General features: G+C 51.2%; 1 protein-coding gene across 5 annotated transcripts in view; it reads right to left on the bottom strand.

Moving 5' to 3' along the window:
- The window catches only part of Fmnl3 (formin like 3), a 51,512-nt gene that overhangs the window by 1,618 nt on the left and 29,561 nt on the right, over positions 1-20,333 (bottom strand). For 2 of the 5 annotated variants that reach the window (XM_055626994.1, XM_055626990.1), the window contains exons 2-23: positions 17,808-17,891; positions 16,029-16,109; positions 15,114-15,190; positions 12,263-12,346; positions 9,620-9,772; positions 8,412-8,520; positions 8,178-8,254; positions 7,853-7,946; positions 6,431-6,505; positions 6,215-6,325; positions 5,715-5,864; positions 5,270-5,371; positions 3,429-3,711; positions 2,943-3,011; positions 2,733-2,857; positions 2,333-2,535; positions 1,726-1,960; positions 1,530-1,598; positions 1,342-1,422; positions 1,120-1,249; positions 461-621; positions 84-185 (exon numbers count right to left, since the gene is read on the bottom strand). In XM_055626994.1, coding sequence (XP_055482969.1) covers positions 84-185; positions 461-621; positions 1,120-1,249; positions 1,342-1,422; positions 1,530-1,598; positions 1,726-1,960; positions 2,333-2,535; positions 2,733-2,857; positions 2,943-3,011; positions 3,429-3,711; positions 5,270-5,371; positions 5,715-5,864; positions 6,215-6,325; positions 6,431-6,505; positions 7,853-7,946; positions 8,178-8,254; positions 8,412-8,520; positions 9,620-9,772; positions 12,263-12,346; positions 15,114-15,190; positions 16,029-16,109; positions 17,808-17,891 — 2,655 coding nt within the window. The remainder of the gene's footprint in view (positions 1-83; positions 186-460; positions 622-1,119; positions 1,250-1,341; positions 1,423-1,529; positions 1,599-1,725; positions 1,961-2,332; positions 2,536-2,732; positions 2,858-2,942; positions 3,012-3,428; positions 3,712-5,269; positions 5,372-5,714; positions 5,865-6,214; positions 6,326-6,430; positions 6,506-7,852; positions 7,947-8,177; positions 8,255-8,411; positions 8,521-9,619; positions 9,773-12,262; positions 12,347-15,113; positions 15,191-16,028; positions 16,110-17,807; positions 17,892-20,333) is intronic. The other 3 variants (XM_055626993.1, XM_055626992.1, XM_055626991.1) reach the window with 2 other exon arrangements.

Here is a 20,333-nt window from a genome sequence, read left to right as displayed (position 1 = left end):
GAAGAGACCCAGTGAAGCCCGGGCTCTCTCCACTAATCATGTTCTCCCAGCCAAACTCCTCCAGAAGCGTTTCCTCCACTTACCTTGTAAGAACGGATGAACCGGACAAATACTGGGAAAAACACAGAAGGGGGTGTGGTCTTGGGACTCTCGCCAAAGTAGCACACAACTGCGTTGTAGGCCTCCTGGGTGAGGGGCAGACAGAGGGTCATCCCAGCAGGGAGCTCAGCGCTCACATGTAGACAGAAGGCCCACAGAGAACAAAGCTTAGAGCCAGGGGAGGAAAACCAGCTACCCAAGCCCCTCCCCAGTCATAACTCCAGACATCTTTAAGGTTCTCCGTTACTGCCCCACTGTCCCTGTGCTGCCGACCACATGCCTAACGTAGAACTGTAGTTGGACATCTACCTGAAGTGGCCCAGTGTGTTGGCTCTGGCCCCTCCCCCAGGTCTTTACTCACCTCGGCAGTCTTGGCATCACGCTGCAGCTTGTCCAGTTTGCCTTCGTTGGTGCTGAGGAAGTTCCGAAGGACGCTGTGGTCATGAATACTGCATTCCCGCCGAATCAGGTCCATTCCCCGGCCCAGCTCCTTGACGTCCAGCAGCACGTTCTCCAGGGACACTGTGTATCAAGAGGCCTGACTGAGGGTTGCCCAGGACAACAGCAAATCTATCCTCCCCATGGCACAGACCAACAATGATGCTCCCATGTCAAGCAGGTTGGGCTCTCTCAGGCAGTGGGAAGGAATGGGGGCTCAGAGTTCATGGCCCCAAAGAGCAAGACAGCAAAGGAAGGAAAACCAGAGACAGCTGGTCTGCAAGCTGGAGCTGCCTGGGGTCTGCTGTGGTTTTTTTCACGGGCAGATAGAAATAGCAGTACTGTCTGCATGGCTGTAGGGAGCTTCACAGGTTTCCTAATCACATCACATACGTGACAGAGAATTGCAATCGCTGGGCCAGTCTCAGGGAAGGCTCCCTCTGGAGCGGCCCCTGCTCATGGCTTTAGCGGAAAGCTTTGAAGTAGTAAGAAAGAAGATAACAAAAGCCAGAAATGGGCGCAGGTGTTCCTCTTGCTCAGCTTCCTGGGATTGTCCCGGGCTGGAGGCCGGGAGCCCCTCACCTGCTGCAGCCTTCTCCACAAAGTGCAGCTCATGCCAGAAGTTAGCGAGCTCTGGGTACTTCTCCTTCACCGTCAGGGCGATGAAGTGCAGCAGCGTCATCTTCCGGTCAGTGGACTTCGTGTCCAGCAGCTGGAAGGGAGGGGTGGCAGCGCAGAGCTAAGCACCCTGGCTCTGACACCGGTGTTCCCGGCTTCCTGCACCCGCTGCCCACGCCAGCTTACCAGGTCCAGGCTCTGGAGCTTGAAGCCATACACAGCACCTCGCTTGCTGCTGTTCATGTAGTTCCCTAAAGCAAGGATGATCTGTGCAGAAGATGCATGGAAGGTGGGTCACGACAAGGCCCAAGGACTTCGTCCCCTGTGGAGTAGTGCCAGGACCCACCAGCACCCAGTCACCCCACTTTCCCAACCTCCAGCATCTGCTTCAGTTTCTGTGAGGACTTGACGGAGGCAGAGGCTGCAATGATGGCATTCAGTTGCTGAAAGACAAGACAAACACTCTGATACCCGGGCTGGGAGGTTAAAGTCCAGGGGCGGGGCCAGAAGGAAGGACAGTGGGAGCCACTAACGATAGAAGAGGATAGCGAAGAGGGGAAGAGACCATACCGGTGTGAGCATCTGCAGGTTATCTTGGAAATTGCCCAGAAAGGCCATGCCCGCCATTCGCTGGGTCAGCCGTTCCACCTTGCTGAAGAGCAACATGAAGCGGTCCTCAGCGGCCAGCTCCTCCAGGGGCTGCCGTTCACGCTCATACTGCCGGAGCAGCTTCACCTCAGCCTCTGTGGGCAGGAAGCGCATCAGGCACTCCACGAAGTCTACAGGTAGTGTCTGTAAGTCAAACCTGTGTGGGAAGAACAGCACAGCACTTCAGGTCCGACATCTGTCCACTCCCTCTCATCCTCAGAAGGATGGAGAGCAATACACAGGACATGGCCAGAGGCAAAGCACCAGTGCTTCATCTGTCCCGATGGCCTGGCTCTCCTGTCTCTGTTCTCTGCTAACAAGTGGTACCCTGTCGATACTAATCCTACCACAGTTTCCTGAGCTGAACGTACAGCTCCTCACTGAGCCTGACACTCAGCATAGAGTCCACGTGCTCTGTTCAGGCCAGTGGATGACTGAGAGCCATGGAATCTAGGGAAACCCAGCTGCTGTGGGGAGAACTAGGATAACAGCTGTCTGGGGACCAGGGCCAAGTTAGTGGGAGCCTCACGTGTGGATGGCCCTGCAGATCTCCTCAGCTGAGCGCCCAGCCTTGCGAAGGGTGATAGCCAGGTTCTTGGCACGATTGGCTTCCAAAAGGGTCACCTTGCTGGCAGCCTTTTGTGCTGTCTTATTCTTGGAGCAGATGAGGTCAAGGGCAGGACCCTGGGCTTTTGTCTTAAATAACTCTTCAAACTTGTCCAGGTCTAAGTCCTGGCAGAAGTGGATAAGAGGGGACAATGTTGAAGGTCCGAACAATGACAACACCCACAGACCGACCATCTGCCTCTAAGGTCCCACTCATGGTTCCTAGAGTTGATACAGTGTCAATCCTGCTCGGCCTGAAGAACGCTTTTCTAAGACCAGAAGATACGGCTCTAAGGGCATCTTGGTCCCCAGGCCCCTGTCACCTCCAAGATCTTTTCATCATCAAGTTCACTGAACACAGTGCCATTGATCTGATTGGGCTTCAGTGCTGTCCAATTGAAGACTGGCAGCCGGAACTTGGTCTTGATAGGTTTCTTGATCCGAATGGCTGGGATTTGGAAGGAGGCCAGGTGTTAGGTTAAGGGCCGAGCAAACACTCTACCAGCATTTCCCAGAGCCCTGAGGACACTCACCTGACAGACCCACTGTCAACACCACAGAAGGAGCAGCACCAGGGAGAGGTGGGGCAGGGGGACACTTGTCTGGGAAGAAAAGATGCCATAGTGATCCAAGACTGCCCAAACTCTGCCTGCCTCTCCTCTCCTTCAAGAGATCCAGAGAGGAAAACTATGGAAACTCAGGTCAAACTAGTCCTGGAAGTGCACTGAAGGGACAATTTTAGCTCATCCCTGATGGAAGTTCTCTTGCCACAGTCTAACCCTCTGCTTGGTTGCCTTCAGAGAACTTTAGAGCAGCACCACAGAAATCCTGGAAGCAGAACCTGCTCCCCACCTTCCTTCTTCTGTTCACCCAAATACTGGCCATCCCCTAGCCCTCACTTTCTGACTTGATGTTCTCCAGCCCTTAAATGATGCTGTTTCCCAAGAAAGACTCTGCTGACTACTTAGGGTCCTGGCCTCACAAAAACCTGCCCCTCCCAGCTTGGAAGTCCTGGTTACCTGGTAGTGGAGGAGGGGGTGGGGGCAAAGGCGGAGCTGGCGGAGGAGGCAGAGGAAGGGTCTCCTCAGTAGGAGGGGCTGAAGCCTGCAGGTCCAGATCAGAGGGTGGGGTGCCTTCACTCCACTCTGTAGGGCCTACCCTGGCCAGGGCCTCACTACCACCCATGGACTCCAGGCCCCGGGCACTTGGCTCCAGGTGGCATCGGCGTTGGAAGGCCTCCTCCTTTTCCTTAATGAGCCTCCGAAGAGTGTGCACCTGGTTGCTTGTGTTCTCATATGTCTCCTAGCAGGCAGACGGCAACAGTGAGGGGAGAATGGGCTGAAGGCGCTGTTACCCTCGGTTCCCCTGGGAGTCAGAGTCCCAACCGTGCCCACCAGACTCTCAAGAAGGCTCATCTCAGTGAGGGTGCTCAAAATAGAAAAACCAGGTGAGGAACTATATGAGAATTCTGGAATTTGGTTTCTTTAAAAAACACAGAAATAGCTAGGCCTGTGATCCCAGCACTCTGGGAGGCAGAGGCAGGTGGATCTCTGTGATTTTAAGGCCAGCCTGGTCTACAAAGTGAGTCCAGGAGAGCCAAGACTACACAGAGAAACTCTTAGAAAAAACAAATAAACAAAAACCCCACAAAAATATAAGAATGCACTTTTGTTTTACTCCCAGGTGTGGGGATGTTGATCGTTTAGAGAGATTGGTTGATACAGCCATGATCAAAGAAGAAACAAATTAGATTCAGGGACTTTCGTATTTCCTCTGGCCCCTCTATCCTTGTTTCTCTCCTATCTAGGGGGGCGAAAACGGGGATAAAAGGAGTTAAAGGGAAAAAGAACCACCCTTTTCCCCAAAAGAGTAGCAAGGAGAGGCTATGAAAAACAGCAAAGCTGAAGTGCAGTAGAGCAGAGGAGGGAAGAGAAAGCTTGCTTCCACTGGTATTCTGACATGTCCTTCTCTGCTCAAGTCTGTTCTCAGTGCATAGGCCCCTCAAGGCTGAAGGAAAAGGATGCCCCTTGGAAACTCCCATTGGTCCCCAGCCAGATGGGTTCTGCTGATCTCTCCTCAGACCTTAGGTCTTTGTTGCTGCTTTTATTTCCTGGATAAGTGCTCAGGTGGATGCCTCATGGATAGGTCTTGTCGTGATGAGCTCTCTACCCTCCCTGGCTCCTATCTAGTGCTTAGCAGGGATGACAAGACACAGGCTGAGCTCAGTTCAGGAGTCCCCATAACCATATTCTTCCTCAGGAAAAAGGAGGCTATGGCGTGGCTCCCTAACTAAAGTTAGAGAAAGAACACAGAGCTGGAAATATGAGAAGCACTGCCCTGCAAAGACAGTGTGATAGACAGATGGGCTACTCTAACCATCCTCAGTAAAAGGAATTGAGCAGCATATGGAGAAAAGGCCAGCAAGTGGGCAGAAAGAAGATAACCTGCCCTGGACTCAGGGGACCGTGAGCACAGTGCCTGCTCCTGCTCCCTTCTAGGTCTGGCCAACTCTAGCTTCAAAATTCCCTCTCAAGATAAAAAGGGAGGAAGCTGGGTGCTGGGGCACACCTTTAATCCCAGCATTTGGGAGGCAGGGGCAGGAGGATCTCTGAGTTCCAGACCAGTCTGGGCTCCAGAGTGAGTTCTAGAACAGCTACACAGAGAAACCCTGTCTCAAAAAAAAAAAAAAAGGAGGAGGGGGGGGTGCAGTGGGGGTGGCTCACCAGGTCACCCTTGTCAGACAGCCCCCAAGGATAAGTCAGTATCTTCCCGTGACATGATTTGGGGAGAAACAGGAAGCCCATGGCACGGAAGCTGGGTCAGCCGAGGCCTCCCCACGGCCCCCTCCCTTCACTGGCACCTTGATGCTTTCCAGCTCCTTTTCCCGCTGTAGCAGCTGCTTCTCCAGTTCTGCCACCCGCATCATATTTTCATTCTCCAGGTCCAGAAGCTTCTCTGTAAGCTACAAAACAGGGAAGGCATGTTCAGAGCTGTACACACAACATAACTTGAAGCCAAACCAGGACCCAAAATGCTGTGCTGAAAAGGCAGCCTTTTTCAGGTGGCTTCCTTATATGACTCAGGGCAAGGAGCCCCAACACAGGCAAATGGCAGCACTCTATCCCAAGTTTAAGGCCAAACCCAGCCATAGAGGTCAGCACATTCCAGCAAGCAGCGGCCAGTGGCTTGGATCAGAGTGTGGTATAGAGAGGTTCAATCTGGAAGCAGGTAGTCAGCTCAGGATTCCTGGCACCTGGCAGTGCCTGCCCAGCCATCCACAGTGGCCCTAGCAAGAAGACACTCACGTGTGACACGTGCTCCTCCAGCTCCTCCACCTTCTCCAGGGCCACGTTCTTGGTTTCAGCATCCTCCAGCAAACCGCCCACATCAAACACGTTGTCCAGGTATGCCTGAATCTGCACCTGCAGCTTCTCACTCTCTGTGTGCCTTGACTTCTAGGGAAAGCAGAGAGCAGCAGGTGCAGGAGTCAGCACAGGCCTCCTGGAAAATCTCAGTACCCCAGCATGGCTTCACAACTGCCTCCTAGAGCATGCAACCAGGGTCTTCCAGCTGCTGCCCATGCCCAGCTGGTCCCGAGACGGCTGCTTCACAGGGAAGACAGCCATTGGCAGAAGAGCCTGGTCCCAGGCCAAAGAAGACAGGCAGGCTCCAGATCTCCCTAGGACTACATTCTTACTTCTTCTCAAACGAGTATTATTACATATTTAAAAACCTCTTTGTGCTGCATCTGAGTTGGTTCTCTACCTGGAAACACTTCAACTTTCCACGACCACAGGCAGCTCACCTGCAGGAATTCCTCCAGCCCCAGCTTGGTAAACTCATACTGCAGGTGGACCCGGAAGTTCATGTCCTCTACCGAGTGCACTACAATGTTGATGAACTGCATGCAGGCCACCTGGGGGAAAGAGGCAGACCTTTAAAACACTCGTTGTGGCCCTGGCTTGAGCAGCACAAAGCTCCTGTGGGCAAGGCATGCACCTGCCCCCACCCAGGTCCTCACCATGAAGTCAATGTTGCTGTCTTCGTTCCGGAAATACTCCATTAGCTTCTCAAACCGATGCACTTCTTTGCACACCTGGAGGTGCAAACATTCTCAAAAGATGGATCTCTACCATACAGAATCTAAATCCCCAAACTCTTGTTCCCAGGAACATGATGGCAAAGGCATCAGACCAAGTTTAGCCACAATCAGAAGAGCATGGTGGCTAACATCCTAGCTAACCTTCTGGAGGCTGCCACAGTTTAAGGCCAGCTTGTACTATAAAGTAAACATCTGTCTTAAAAAACAAAAACCAACCAACCAACCAACCAAAAGATATCAAAATAAATATGTAAATAAAATAGAAATAACAACAAAAAAAAGTTAACCATAACTCTATCTAGGAACCATGCCATTTTGGACACCAAAAGAAGGCCCAGAAACTGGAATTTGGCTTTAGCATAGCCTAGGATTTAGGTGCCTCTAAAGTTTGGCCAGAAAGCCAGGCAGCTGTCAAATTACAAAGGGGGGGGAAGGCATTAAGCCATGGCCACAGCAGCAGGCTGGGGGCTCCACAGAGAGAGAGGAGGAGCCAGTGTGCAGGAAAGCCCTCTGCTGAAAAGTGTCCAGGGGCTCCTTTGAGTTCCTAAACTTTTAAGGAGGAAGAGCTGTTTCCTGAACCAAACAATGGATGCTAGGGAAGAGGCCCAGAGAGGAGGAAGGGGTGGGACCACAGCTATGGCTGGATGTTGAGGAATCCCATGTTCAAGCAAATTGGGGTTTCAGAGGTAGACCTGAAGATGGGAAATCTCCACACAGGAGTTCTCTTTCCCTTCCTGCCAGCCTTCTTCCCTGAGAGTACACTTACTTTGGAGTCCACCTGAGGGCTCACAGCAGCAGAACCACCTGGAGAGCCATACAGTGAGGATGCACAGGCTCCACTCCAGTGATCAGGAGTAGAGCCTGTGCCTAAAAAGAAGAAAAAAAGCCTGTGCCTGCAAGGGTGTATATGAATGTGTGTGCTGTGCCCGTGGAGGCCAGCAGGGGGCACCAGATCCTCTGGGACTGGAAGTGAACACAGTTCTGAGCCCCTATTTAGATACTAGGAACTGAACCTAGGGTCTCTGGGAGATCAGCAAGGGCCCTTAACTACTGAGCCTTCTCTCCAACCCCTGTTGGCATTTTCAACAAGATCCTTTGGTGACTCTGATCCCAAAGGATCATTAACTGGCCAAGTGGGAGGTGTCCTGGAACAAGCTCTAAAAGTTCTGGTTTTGCTTTAGTTGTTGTCTCATTCTGAAGTAGGCTGTTCAGTCAAGCACAGTTAAAGTCACTAGAGAACCCAGGAAAGTCGATCTACCCAGCTCCGATCTTTTACACACATACACACACACACACACACACACACACACACACACACGCGCGCGCGCGAGGGAGACCAACCTCTTTGAAATTGTCAAAGGCAGCAAGGATGATTTCATGACCTCCCCGCACCAAACACACAGCTGCCAGCAGTTCCAAGACTAGGGCTTTGGTCCTAAGAGATTGAAGGAAGATTAACATTCAAGACCTGTTCAAGCCCTTTAGGAAGAAGACAGAAAGGGGACACTTGCTCCCTCGTTAGGCTGTGAGGCTTAAGAGTGAAGCCAGGACACTTCTCCTCCAGCTGAGGAGACCCTGGCTAAAGGAGCCCAAAGCATGCAAGACTTGTCAAAGACAAGCCAGGCTCTTCAGACACCTGGGCATAGTGAGGAAGGACGCAACACACCTCGGATTCTTGTTGTTGAGGCTAAGTGCGATCTCATTGACAGCGTGGGGGTGGGACATGACCAAGTTGAAGCCATACTGCAAAGGAAAGGGGAGGAAGGGGCCTTGGTGGGAAAGGGGAAGCCAGCAGGTTTCCCACCAGCAAACCTGTCTTCCACAGGTTGGAGCTCTGCTGTCCTGGTTTGGCAGATGAGGCGGAAGGAGCAGCATATCCATCGCAAACAGCAGCCCTTACCTGGTAGTTCATGATGGCTCTGAGACAGAGGATGCAGACATGGACATCATCCTTCTGGCTCACCAGGCGAGAGTTCTTCAGGGCCCTGCGGCCAGGGAGAGTACTGTACCTGGGGGACAGGGCCAAGTGATCAGGCAGAACAAGGCTGCTATCAAAGGTCAGGCCATTGATCTGTCCCATAGAAGCAGCAGAATTGGAAAGAAGAGGACCTTGTACCGAATGCCAAGACAGACAGGGTACAGAAGACAGGGAAGTCAGCCATTTACCTCTTAGGGACAGGCCTTTGTCAGCAACTGCCCAGGACCCCAAAACTGTGCTAACACCAGAGACCTCTGAAATGCAGAATTGTCTTGAGGGCTCTGTAGTTCTTGAGGGAGGTGCACTCCCTCTTAGTTAGCACATCTTTGGCATATTCAGTGGGGAAGGTGTATCTTTGTTCTCATCTCATTCTCAAGCCCCCCACCCCCACCCCAGGCAGAGCAGACCTACACAGGTGAGGGGCCAGGCCTGGCTTTGTATCATCCCTCTACTACCTTAATGCTTTGTGAGAAGAGGAAACATACAGAATCTGCTCCTCTAAGACCAAAATGGTGAGCAGTGTCCATGACACAAAATCCAAGGAGAGAAGCAGAGCCATGAAACAGACACAGGTCAGAGGAAAGGCTATGGATCTGCAAGGACAACCTCTTGAGTAAAAGGAGCTCTGAGAAGTGAGCCAGTCCACCCACTGTACTGCTCGAGAAACCACACACAAATGGAGGCACAACAACTTTGTAGAGAAAAGACCTGAAGGGAAAAGAGAAGAAAAAGGAGCCAGCGGGTAGCTGGGGCTGATCTTTAAGCAGCAAATGGGAAGAGTGAGAGCTAAGAGGGAAATGGTCATGAGGGAAGGAGCTGACTTGGCCAGCACAGCATAAGCCCTGGCCAAGGTTGGGAAGGAATGGCTGAGAGAGCAAGGACTAGAGGAAGCGGAAAGCTGGAACATCAGGTGGGGCAGCACAGCTGAGCGCCTCGTACTTACCCAGGACAGACCGCTGGGCAGTCAGGGAGACAAAGAGGACAGATCAGAGACAGGCGAGCAGGCAGAAGGCAAGAGAGCTGAGCCTGGAAGCAAGAGCGGAGGGAGGAGCATGAGTGCCCACCAGGTTACCAAGACCTGGGCTGGGGCTGGGCTGGGAGGCAGGTGGGCAGAGAAAGCGCACACATACCGGAGCACGGACTGGCGCGCAGAGCGAGCGAGGCTGTTGGTGAAGGGGGCCGACAGGGCGTTGGGTGGTTGCAGGTCTTCGATTGACCTGCTCCAGGACCGGAGCTTGTCAAATGCACCGTCATCACCACTCTCCAGACCCTCAAAGTCAAACCTGGAGCACGAAAGGACACACATGCGCACACACAGGCACATACAGGCGAAATTCTGTGCCAAGCCTCAGCAAGCCCACCCCCACGCTTCAGACTTCTATAGCAACAAAGAGCAAGGGCAGCAAGAAGAGAAAACAGAATTAGGCATCAGAGACCTGATGTCGGTTGGAGCTACCAAGGTAACACAGGGCAGAGAAGGTCAAGACAGCGTTGGGGGGGTGGGGGGATGGATCTGAGACTTCTCAATGGTCCGAGGGCTGTGGGGCTGGCAGGCTTCCTGTGCTCCTAGACTCAAATGGGACACCTCAAGTAACCGTGACTCTACTTTAAAAATCTGTACCAAAGAGAAAGGAGGGGAATGAGCCAATGGCAGTTCAACAGCCAATGGCAGTGAGTAAGACTCAGGGCACCCTAGGTCACTGAGAGCTGGATATGTCTGAAAGAAAAAAAAATGAGGTCCCCAAAAAGCCAAAGGTGGTCCTTTGGGCTCAGCAACTACACCACTGTCCCGCCCGGCCTGGCTTCTGTGGTCTGGCTAGTTTAGCTTCTCAGTGCTGAGGAGTGAGTCAAGGGCCTTCTGCTGGGCTCATTTGCTAATAGGAGGTGTCCCAGTGAGCCTGAGGTGTCCCTCAGGCCTAGCCCTCTTTATAGCCTTTCTATGACTGGCAGAGAGGACAGCATTCAGGGACTCTCTTACATTCGCCACAGGAGTGCACACCCCAAGAAGCAGTCCGCCAGGCCCTCCTCTCCTGTGTCCCTCTAGCCTCTAAGAACTTGGGCACATCTCCCCAAGGCTTTTCCCACAGGACATCTTGCCCAGTGTGACTGCCCACGGTGAAAGGCTGGGACTTTGTGGAACGAGGAACACCCACACGGGTGCCTAACAGGGCAATCCAGCCAACCTCAGAGGAAAGATCCCGACAGGGACACAGCTCTCTGGGGACTTCCGCCCTCCCACTACGGCATTCCTGGGCACTGGAGGCACCATCTACAAATGCATGCCTTCACATTAACTATGTGCTCTCACCCCTGTCCTCTCAAGACTTCCGGAAACATTCTCTCTTGCTCCCGGGACTCTATACTTTCAAAGGCACTTCCCTGGACACCAAGGAATTAAATGTCCAATGTAGTCTTGGTTTGAAGCAATAGGATTTGTTTTTTCAAGAAAGATAGACATATTTGGGGAAATGATCTACATCTTTTTACTATAAAAGTTCTGAACTAAAAATTCACTTAAGCAATTTTTTTTTCCATTTCTTTTTTAAAAAAAAAAAAAAAGATTATTTAAAGGGACAGGAGGATCATAAAGCATGACTTCCACAGACAAGGATAGAGAGCGGCCTACTCCAGGTTTAAACAGGGTGAGCTGGGAAGGCTGAAACGGGGAAGCCGAACCTTGGAGAGTTCTTTGTGTGTGTCCTTGAGGAAACCGCTGAAGACCATAGGACAGCAGAAAAGCAAAAGTGCAAGCTAGGTCCAAGGCTCAAGCCTGGGGAGTCTCCAGTGTTCAGGAACTTTCAGTGCTCAGGAACCATGGCAAGTTGAGAGCAAAATTGGGACCTGTGCTCCCTAGGCTGACTTGTCTAGGGTGTAAGCCTGCACATGTGGTAACTGCATTAACTGTCACAGTCAGCCTCCTTTCTAGATGTCAGACTACAGGCGGGCATGTCACCTGGGTAATGAATTAACAACAAAGCAGTCACCACAGAGGAGGCCTGGCACATTCTAAATGCTAACTGTGATACACAGCTTCCCACCTAATCCTCTCAGTCGGGAGGACAAAGGTGCTTGAGGTTCCACAGATAGTGCACAACACAGCTAAGCCCCAAACCAACTTTGTTTAACTCAAAGCTCTCATTTACTGCACCTCGCCATGCTGTCTCTTCTGTGCTAACCCACGGCTAACTGCCTCCATGTGAAAAGGACATCTGGAAAATGCTTCCAAATGCTTTCTCTATGTGCTCAAGTCAAAGGTCATGCTCATTGCACTTCTCAACAACAGGCCTATCCTAATGCTCACATCTCAGGGTCCAAGTTGCCCCATGAAGACTCAGTTTTATAGAGATTATTAAACCCTACCAAGGTGTCTCCCTAAGAAGCCAGGATATTTCCTTGGTCAGCCTGTAGTTTGGCACTTAGATTCCAAGTTCCCTTTCGATACTGTTCTCTTCCTTCTACCTCAAAACACACCTTCCACTCCAACCAACTAGCCAATCCTTGCCAGTTCCTGAGGTTTCCTTGTCCTGCCTGCTCACTCCTACAGCAACACCTGAGCTACTTCCTCCTGCCTTGAGATACCCATTCCCATCTTCTCTGCTGGAATCTCACTCTTCCTTTTCCTTTCCCATTCCCCGTTTCCTCCCATACTCCAGACTGAACCCTCAGCCTCAGCACACGGCAGGCAATGCTCTGCTGCTCCACGTTCCCAGCCCTCGCTCTTCCTCTGAATAGACTGGGGCTGTGTGCTCCCCAGCCTCAGCCCTGGTACTTACATGACAGAACACTGGGCAAATGACAGGTAGTCCACCAGCACATCCAGGCCTTTGTTGTCATCGTTGAGAAATTCCCTCACCCACCTGCAGATACAGGAAACACAGAGGATGGAGTCTGTACGCTGGTTCGCTCTGGCGGAGGGCACTGACCCAGCAACCTAGCCCTCCGCAAACATGCTCTCCTGTATCCTACTGGAACCCACTTTCACGATGTGAAAATCCTGAAAACCAAAGTCTACAATGGATCCATTTATGATCACGCCTGGATGTCCCACAGGCAGGGGTGCCAGGGATGGCAATGCACCTTCCAACGTCACTCACTCTACCACAAATGAACTGCAGCCAGACAAGACTGCAGCCAGTCTCTTCTCTCAGGCCAGGCTATAACCTGATTATGTCCTAAGTCCCTTTGCTCTGCTAAGATGCAAGGTACGAAGCCCTTTCCCACTGTGTGCTCCAAGAACTGGGAGGCATCCAGAGCGCTCACCACTCACAGAGCTGTGCCTGAGAAAGTCTGCAAACCCATAAATCAGTCAGAGAAAGCCTTACTAGGCCAAAGGGTTCTCTACTAAGTTCAGTCTTGAGAAGCAATGGGCAAAGATGGTTGTGAGAGTTCTGTGTTCAACTGGAGTGAGTCTAGTAGAACTCGAAAAGACTGGGGAACAGTTGGGTGTCCTGACTCGCACAGCCTTAGGAGAATGTGGGAAGGCAAGTAGGTGGGACGACAGAAGGACAATGACCTAGGGCATTTTTACTTTTCTTTTGTTTGGACTATGCTAACTCTGGAACAAAAGTGAAGAGCAAATCCCCTCAGAATTAGTGGGAGGGGGCTGAGGGCTGTTGTATGACAGGCTCCTTTCACTGCAGGGACAAACCACTCAGGATAAAACCCCTGTTCTCCTGAGAATTCTATTCACCCTGGAATGTCCACGGGGCTGCAAGAACCAGGTGTGACCACACCGCCCCGTAGGGCCGTGCTCCCCCCATGCTGGAACACCAGCTCCATTTTGGCCAGCCACACCCGGAGCTGAGAGAGGCTGGAGCTGGAGTGCCGGCTTGGCTGACTTGGCAGCAAGCTCCAGCTGAAGCGGACACTGGAGCTGCCTGAAGTTAGCTTCCTCTCTGGGGGCCGACAGGCCTCCCATTTCCTGTCTGTCTGCTCTCCAGCTCCCCACCCCCTTCTCATTTCCTGTCTGAGTCTACACTGCTATTTTCGGGATCCTGACACTTTGAGGAGAGGTTAAAGGCCACTTTGATGAGGCAGAAAAACCAATACAAACCAGAAGAGCTAGAGGGCTCTGGAATCCTACTTTCAGGCAGCCTCGCCCCAGAGTCCCCATCATTGCTGGCAGACTCACTCCTACAGGACCTATCAGGCTGAAACCAAAGCAGGACCTTCTTCTCACTTTGTCCTGGCCTCCTTCCCCCAGGATCCCGGACTAGCCTGACAAACTTCCTGAAGAAAAGGATCCTATCTTCCTCATGGAACTACCAGAGGAGTCTCAGATGAGATGACAAGGGCTTACTTAGCTGGTCCCTGGGAGCCAGGGGCTGGGTCTGGACCTCCAACTTGTGAGCCAGTGCCAACAAGCCCCAGAGCCTGGGAATGATGCTAATCACAGGGGACTGTTACTCTGTGGTCCTCTCCTAAGGAGAGCAGACGCTCATCCTCACACCAAATTACAGCAGGACTTGGAGAAGACAGCAAGGCCTGGGAGAGGCCCCACGGAGAAGTGCGGGTACTGGTTGGCACTCAGGACTACCACAGTGTCACTCTTAAGCACACACATGCCCACGTGCTTTGGCTACCACGGCACAGCTCCCAACACCAGGAACTGTCCCTTTCCTGTCCTCTCCCATGCTGCTTCCCTTTGGACTGCTGTTGCAGCTGGCTACCTACAGATATCCTCTCCCCTAAAGAGCTCCGGGCACATCAGGACGGAGGTAGACAAGCAGGCTGCTGTCTTGACAGAAGAGGAAAAGCTGATGATGTCACTTGGCTCTTTCCACCTTATTCTCAGGAAGCTCAGGGACTTAGGCTGGCGGCTGCCCAGAAACCCCACATTCGAGCCCCCCCTCCCCCCTTTATGGCGCCCTTGCCGAGGTGCCCCTACTGGAGTGCCGCAGTGCTACTCACTGTCCTTCCTGCACAGGTATACGCAGACCTTCTACGTTGCTCTCTTCAACTGTCTTTCTCCCTCTTGCTGGAACATCCTCACAGGACAAAGGCACTGTGTTCTCCCTGAACCTGCCTGCATCAGCCCTGAGCTTCCCCCTCGCAGTCTGAGAGGCTCACACAGATCCTGGGAGGCCTCTCAATGCACTGACAGCCAGGGGCTCTGTGAGGACAAGAGCCACCCAGTACCTCATCCCCTCTATCTTGCATCTTTCTTTGGTGCTTTAGGAAGCCTCTTCTGCTGCTGTATCAGGATTATTTTCCCTCAGACAAGTAACTAACCTGTTCACCAAAGTGTCTAACTAGTCACCAACCAGGAGCGATTCATCTATTCAATGTAACAAGTCCTCACATCCCAGCCTTTGCTGGCCTCTCTTGGCCCAGCACCAGACCACAGGCAGACTCTGGTCTCAGCTGCTGTGGGAATGTCTTCTACTCAAAGCCACAGAACCCCAAGAGAGGCCACAAGCTTGCCAGAAGTAACTGGTCAGCATCTGGCAGAGCGGAAGGGCAGAGAAGCCAGAAATGGCACATATAAAGCTCTGTAGAGGCAGATGCTATTCAAGGGACAGCCTCGCTTCATGGCAAGAAAGACAAACTGATGAAGGGCACTGAAATCTGTGTGGTAGGCAATGCCTGGCACCAGGGAGAGCAGCTGATGCAGACCTGACTTACCCAATGTGATTGGTGCGAAGTGAGATCTCCAGCTCCCTCAGGACCTTAGTTGACTCTTGTACTCTTCTCCTGAACTTCTGTAAACATGGAATCTTTTGTCACTTGTCACTTGATAGACACTCTCTGGCAACCATCTTTCTTTTCTTTTTCTGTTTTCATTATTTCTTTTCTTTTCTTTTTTTTTTTTTCTTTTTTTTTGAGCCAGGGTTTCTCTGTGTAGCCCTGGCTGTCCTAGAACTCACTCTGTAGACCAGGCTGGCCTCAAACTCAGAGATCCCCTTGACTGCCTCTCAAGTGCAGGGATTGAAGGTGTGTATCACCACAATCACCACACCCATTTTTCTTTCTTTTTAAAAAAAGACTTGATTTATATTTTTTGAGTATGAATGTTCTGCCTGTATGTATGTCGATGTCGATATCTATGTCCCGCATGCAGGCACTGCCCACAGCGGCCAGAAGAGACTGCTGCACTCCCTTGACCTGGAGTTGATCTGGGAAGACAGTAAGTTCTCTTCACTGCTGAGTCACTTCTCTAACCTCCCTTCTTCCATCAGCGTTGTCTGTCTGTCTATTTCTTGGGGAAGAGGATATGTAGCACCAAGCTATGGAGTCCAGGTTGGCCTGGATTCACAGTCTTCTAAGCACTGGGGATCACAGGCACAGACTACCATACCCAGACATCCAATTTTATAGTACAAAGAAAAGAGGCAGAAAGAAAGCACAGGGAGTACACATATAATTGCAGACCTTCCCTCCAGCACTGGATAGTCACTTTAGGCCTCAAAGGCCAGATAGTCAATTCCCAGTACTCAAAAATCAACGGCAGAATACTTAGCCCCAAGCCAAAAGGTCTGTGCCCAAACCCACAGGCCTATGAAGGGCAACAAGACAGGGCCTTTCCATCTTATACTTCACCTTCCGTGTGACATTGGGGTCCAGGAAACTCTGGAGTTTCTGGATATAGGTGTGAGGAGGATTCTTCACCTGAAATCGTTCCTGTAGGGAAAGAAAGTGCACATGAACACACACAGAAACACACAGTCCGTGGAGGGTGCTAAGGAAGAGTGCCTACAGTGTCCAATCTGAGGGAAGCCGGCCTCCAGTTGCCACCTGTCCCTTAGTGTTACCCAAACCCCAGCTCCCTTCCTTGACCCATCCTAGACACTTCCCACCTGTGGCTGTGATCTCCTCCAGCTAGTGCTTCCTAATGCCTAAGGTGCTTTTCTCTGTCAGAAGTGGTTCAGAGCCACTTGAAGAGACTACAGAGCTGTGACTAGTATCTAAGGTGGCTATGTGATTGGCTGAATGACGGAGAGTTAGGAGAGCTTTGCCCCAAAGAACCTAGTTGTTGTAGTTCTAACCTCTGCAGCAGGGGCTCAGCTGAGTTCGATGTGTTACTTACACTCAGGGCAAGTACACTGTCTGCTCTTTGCCCAGGAACTGGACCTTGGCAACCAAACGCTGAAGGCTGCTTTCAATACCCTTCCACACAGAGCACAGGTCTATGCCTGCTCTCCTCAGGCTGACCCAAGAGGAAACTCAGCAAACCCCTCAGCATTCTGGTCCTCTAAAGGCCTCCACAAAGAAGCTATGTGAAGAGCTCAGGAGAAGAGATGTGTAAAGAGGTCCAGGAGAATGACAAGTTAGGAAATAGGACCTAAAAACAACAACAACAACAACAACAAAAAAGACTCCGAGAAAAACTGAAATCATGTGATCTAAAAGAGACAGAACTTATAGAGTAAAGAACTTCAGCACCAAAGGGCTGTTCTCCAAATCCAACACTTAACACGGAGTCTACGGAAATAAGCCTTTTCTGGTGAAAGCTTGGACCTCAGAATCATAATGCAGGCTCAGAGAAAGCACAGGACATGGAAGAAGAAAACAGCCAAGAAAGACCTGGCACCTGTTTGTCTTGGCCCAATCTGGCTGTGGGTTCTTTGAATGAAAGCACCTTACTCAGAGCTTTTGGTCAGATTAAATGAGATATTTCAGTATGTGTGGTTTTGCTCAGAGCCTGGAAAGAAAGAACAGATTCGTTCATGACAAAGCTCGGCGACTGAGTGCTATGTAAACACAATGCCCTCACACTGTGCCAGGTCCTTCCAGGTCCACCAAAACCACGCTAAGCTCTGCATCCAAAGACTTGTGATCTGTGACCTCCAAGCACATGCTGAGGAAAGAGTCAGGCAGTGAGTGTTGTAATGTCTGGGTTCTCAGCAAAGAAACACTTTCTCCTTTTGCTCAGCTCTGAACACCATCATGCAAGGACAGCTGCAGTCCTTGACTCCACTGATATTTGAGAGCAGGAGCCAACGGGACAAGGGCATCTCCCTTCTAGAAGTCTGTGGCCGACAGGAGAAGCACCCCACTATTTGTCATGCCTGGGCCAGAGTAAGAGAGTCCTTCAGCAGGCAGGCACAGCCACAGTCCTGAACAAACTCTTCTGGGAAAACTGCCCACCTTGTCCACAGCTGACCCTGCCCAAACCATCATGACATCACTGTCCACTGGGCAGCTCCTCATGGGGACTCAGGCTACCAGCTGTCTTGGCCAGGCTGCCCCTAGAAACCAAGTCAGGTTACCCTGTGCCAAGTCAAGGCTGGCTCCTGCCAGCATGGCATTATACCTCTGGCCTTACTGTGTCATCCGGCAGACAGGACTGCCACCTCCCTGATCTTGCCGACATCATACCTGATCACATATCAGATCCCACTTCTTCTCATTGTCATATTGTCGCAGGAGCCGGGCCTTGTCAGGAGGCAGGTTCATAGAGCTCTGAGGAGAGAATTGAGTGGACAAGCTGAGTGCCTCCACCATACCCACACCTGGAGGGCAGGAAGGTGGAAGCTGTCCTCCTCCACTTCCTGCTGTTGCTAAGGCATCGTGGACAGGAGGGGACACTCTTCCTGCCACCCCACCAGGACAGTCAAGTTTGGCTGAACAATATTTTCCAAACTAACAGTCATGGAGTCAATCTAGTGAATCAAAATGAGCATTCTATGAAATGTGAAGCAATAGCCGTGAGGCGGCCCATAAGTTGAGTGCCTGCCACCAAGTCTGTCTTGAGTTTACCCCCAGAGCAGAGCCATGTGGAGATGTCAAGAACCAATTCCTATAGCCTGTGTCCTGACCTCTGAGGACATCACGGCACACCTTTCCGCACACCTACACTAAAGCGCACAAATACTTACAATGCAAGTAAGGGGCAAGTAGAAAGACAAGATTCACTGCAACTAGAAGCTAAAAGTGTTATGAAGCCTTCTTTAACATTCCACATATCTCATACATACATAAGTCACGCTTTTAAAGGTATTACATGTGCCAGGCAGTGGTGGCACATACCTTTAACCCCAGCATTCGGGAAGCAGAGTTAGGCAGATCTCTGAGTTCAAGGCCAGCCTCCTTTATAAAGTTCCAGGACAGCCAAGGGCTACATAGAGAAATCCTGTCTCGAAAAACAAACAAACAAAAAGGTACTACATATAATGTGAGACAAGTCAAACTGGAAAGGACATACTACAAAAGACAATTTTTTAAAAATATTTTTTATTATTTTTAAAGCATGTGTGTGTGTGTGCGCATGTGTGAGTGCAGACACCCTCAGAGTCCAGAAGAAGGTGTCAGATCCTCTGGAGCTGCAGCTATAGGCGGCTCTGAGCTGCCTGAGGTGGGTACTTGGGGTGTCTGCAAGAGCAGCACCCACTCTGAACCCCTGAACCAGCACCAAATCTCTCCAGCACCAAAAGGAACTTCTTAGCATAAGACAGACTAAGACTTCGAAAGCCACTCTCAATTAGCTTTTCTGCTATAACCTGAGAACCAGGTATCTTGAGTCAGATTCAAGTGAATAGGTCCTTCATATAAAGAGAACCACTCACAAACTTTTAGAGAAATATTGACGAAACTTCAGAATGACAAAGGCAGCAGCAGCTTACTTGCTGCTGATTACAAGTCACTACCCTCCCAATCAACCAATACACAGCACTCCCCAGACCCCGAGCACCCTAATGCACAGTACTGGAAGCTAGATCGTGAACCATTTTCCTTTGCTGATTACTATGTACTAAATGACTAGGCAGTGCAGTACAAGGAAGGCCTAAAGCCTGCCTGCACAAGGTATAAAGCAAACCTCTCTCCTGTGTCTCCTGCAGCCTTGCCTGGCCCCCTCTCTCCAGTCAGATGTCCCCAGAAGCCATGACCGCCTCTGTCACAGGTCAAGGGTGCCTCTAATAGTAGTCTGACACCTGGATCAGATCACAGTACCTGCACACCCCACTTCTGACTCAAACAGGATGCCCCCTCTGAGGTGGTACCGCTGTCTGAGCCACCTGACCTCCCCATGTGGACCCCATGCTTCCAGAGCCCTGGAGGGCAGTGCTTTCACCTCCACCTGCCACCCTAAGCCTGGCTTTCACCCCCCTGTCCACCTCTTGGCTCCTCATCTTTCTATGAATGAATTCAGGATCTCCAAGGAAGAGTCCTGGGGACAGGTGTTCTATTAAAGAAACCAACAGGAAAACCTTAAATATTATTTACTTCTGTCACATTATCTATCATGCACGTATCTCACACACACTATTATGCCACCTGTACACTCATCGTACCCTGAGACCTCAATCTACATTCAGTCTCCTCCTCTCAACACATTTCATGGACATAAGCTGATGGTGACTTGATGGGTATTGGGCCCTGGGAGCTGTGGGATCATGTCCTAGCTGAAAACAGGATCATTACAATTCAAAAACAGGAAGCAGGTTGAAGACCCCAGTCAGCATTTACAAAGTGGAAGAACTTAGGACCAGAGAGCCAAAACGGACTAGAGGAGGGAAGGACAGACCCCCTCGTCACAGCTTTCCCATGGTTTCTGCCTGCTGCCTGGGAAGCAGTGTGAACTATACAGAGGGCTGCATCTTCCCGCAGCCGATACTACAGCTATGAGAGGACGGGCAAAACACGACTGGCACTGCTTTGCTGATGGCCAGCATGTCTGTGTGGACAGCAGAACAGAAGCAGCCACGAAGCTCAAAGCAGATCCACAGCTGCCTCAGCCAAGAGTCTCCAAGACCAGTCCTGGCTCTACCATCTGGGCACAGCATTGTCCTCTAATGAGACTGCCGCCAAGTCTGAGCCAGGAAAGAAATTTCCTATTTTGTTTCCTGTGGAAGAAAAATGCTGGTTGTGCTGGCCTTTGCGGGGGGGGGGGGGGGGGGGGGGGGG

This window comes from Psammomys obesus, unplaced genomic scaffold (assembly GCF_907164565.1).
Source record: "Psammomys obesus unplaced genomic scaffold, mPsaObe1.curated_primary_1811, whole genome shotgun sequence".
NCBI lineage: Eukaryota > Metazoa > Chordata > Mammalia > Rodentia > Muridae > Psammomys > Psammomys obesus.
This window is presented reverse-complemented; position numbering and strand designations above follow the sequence as displayed.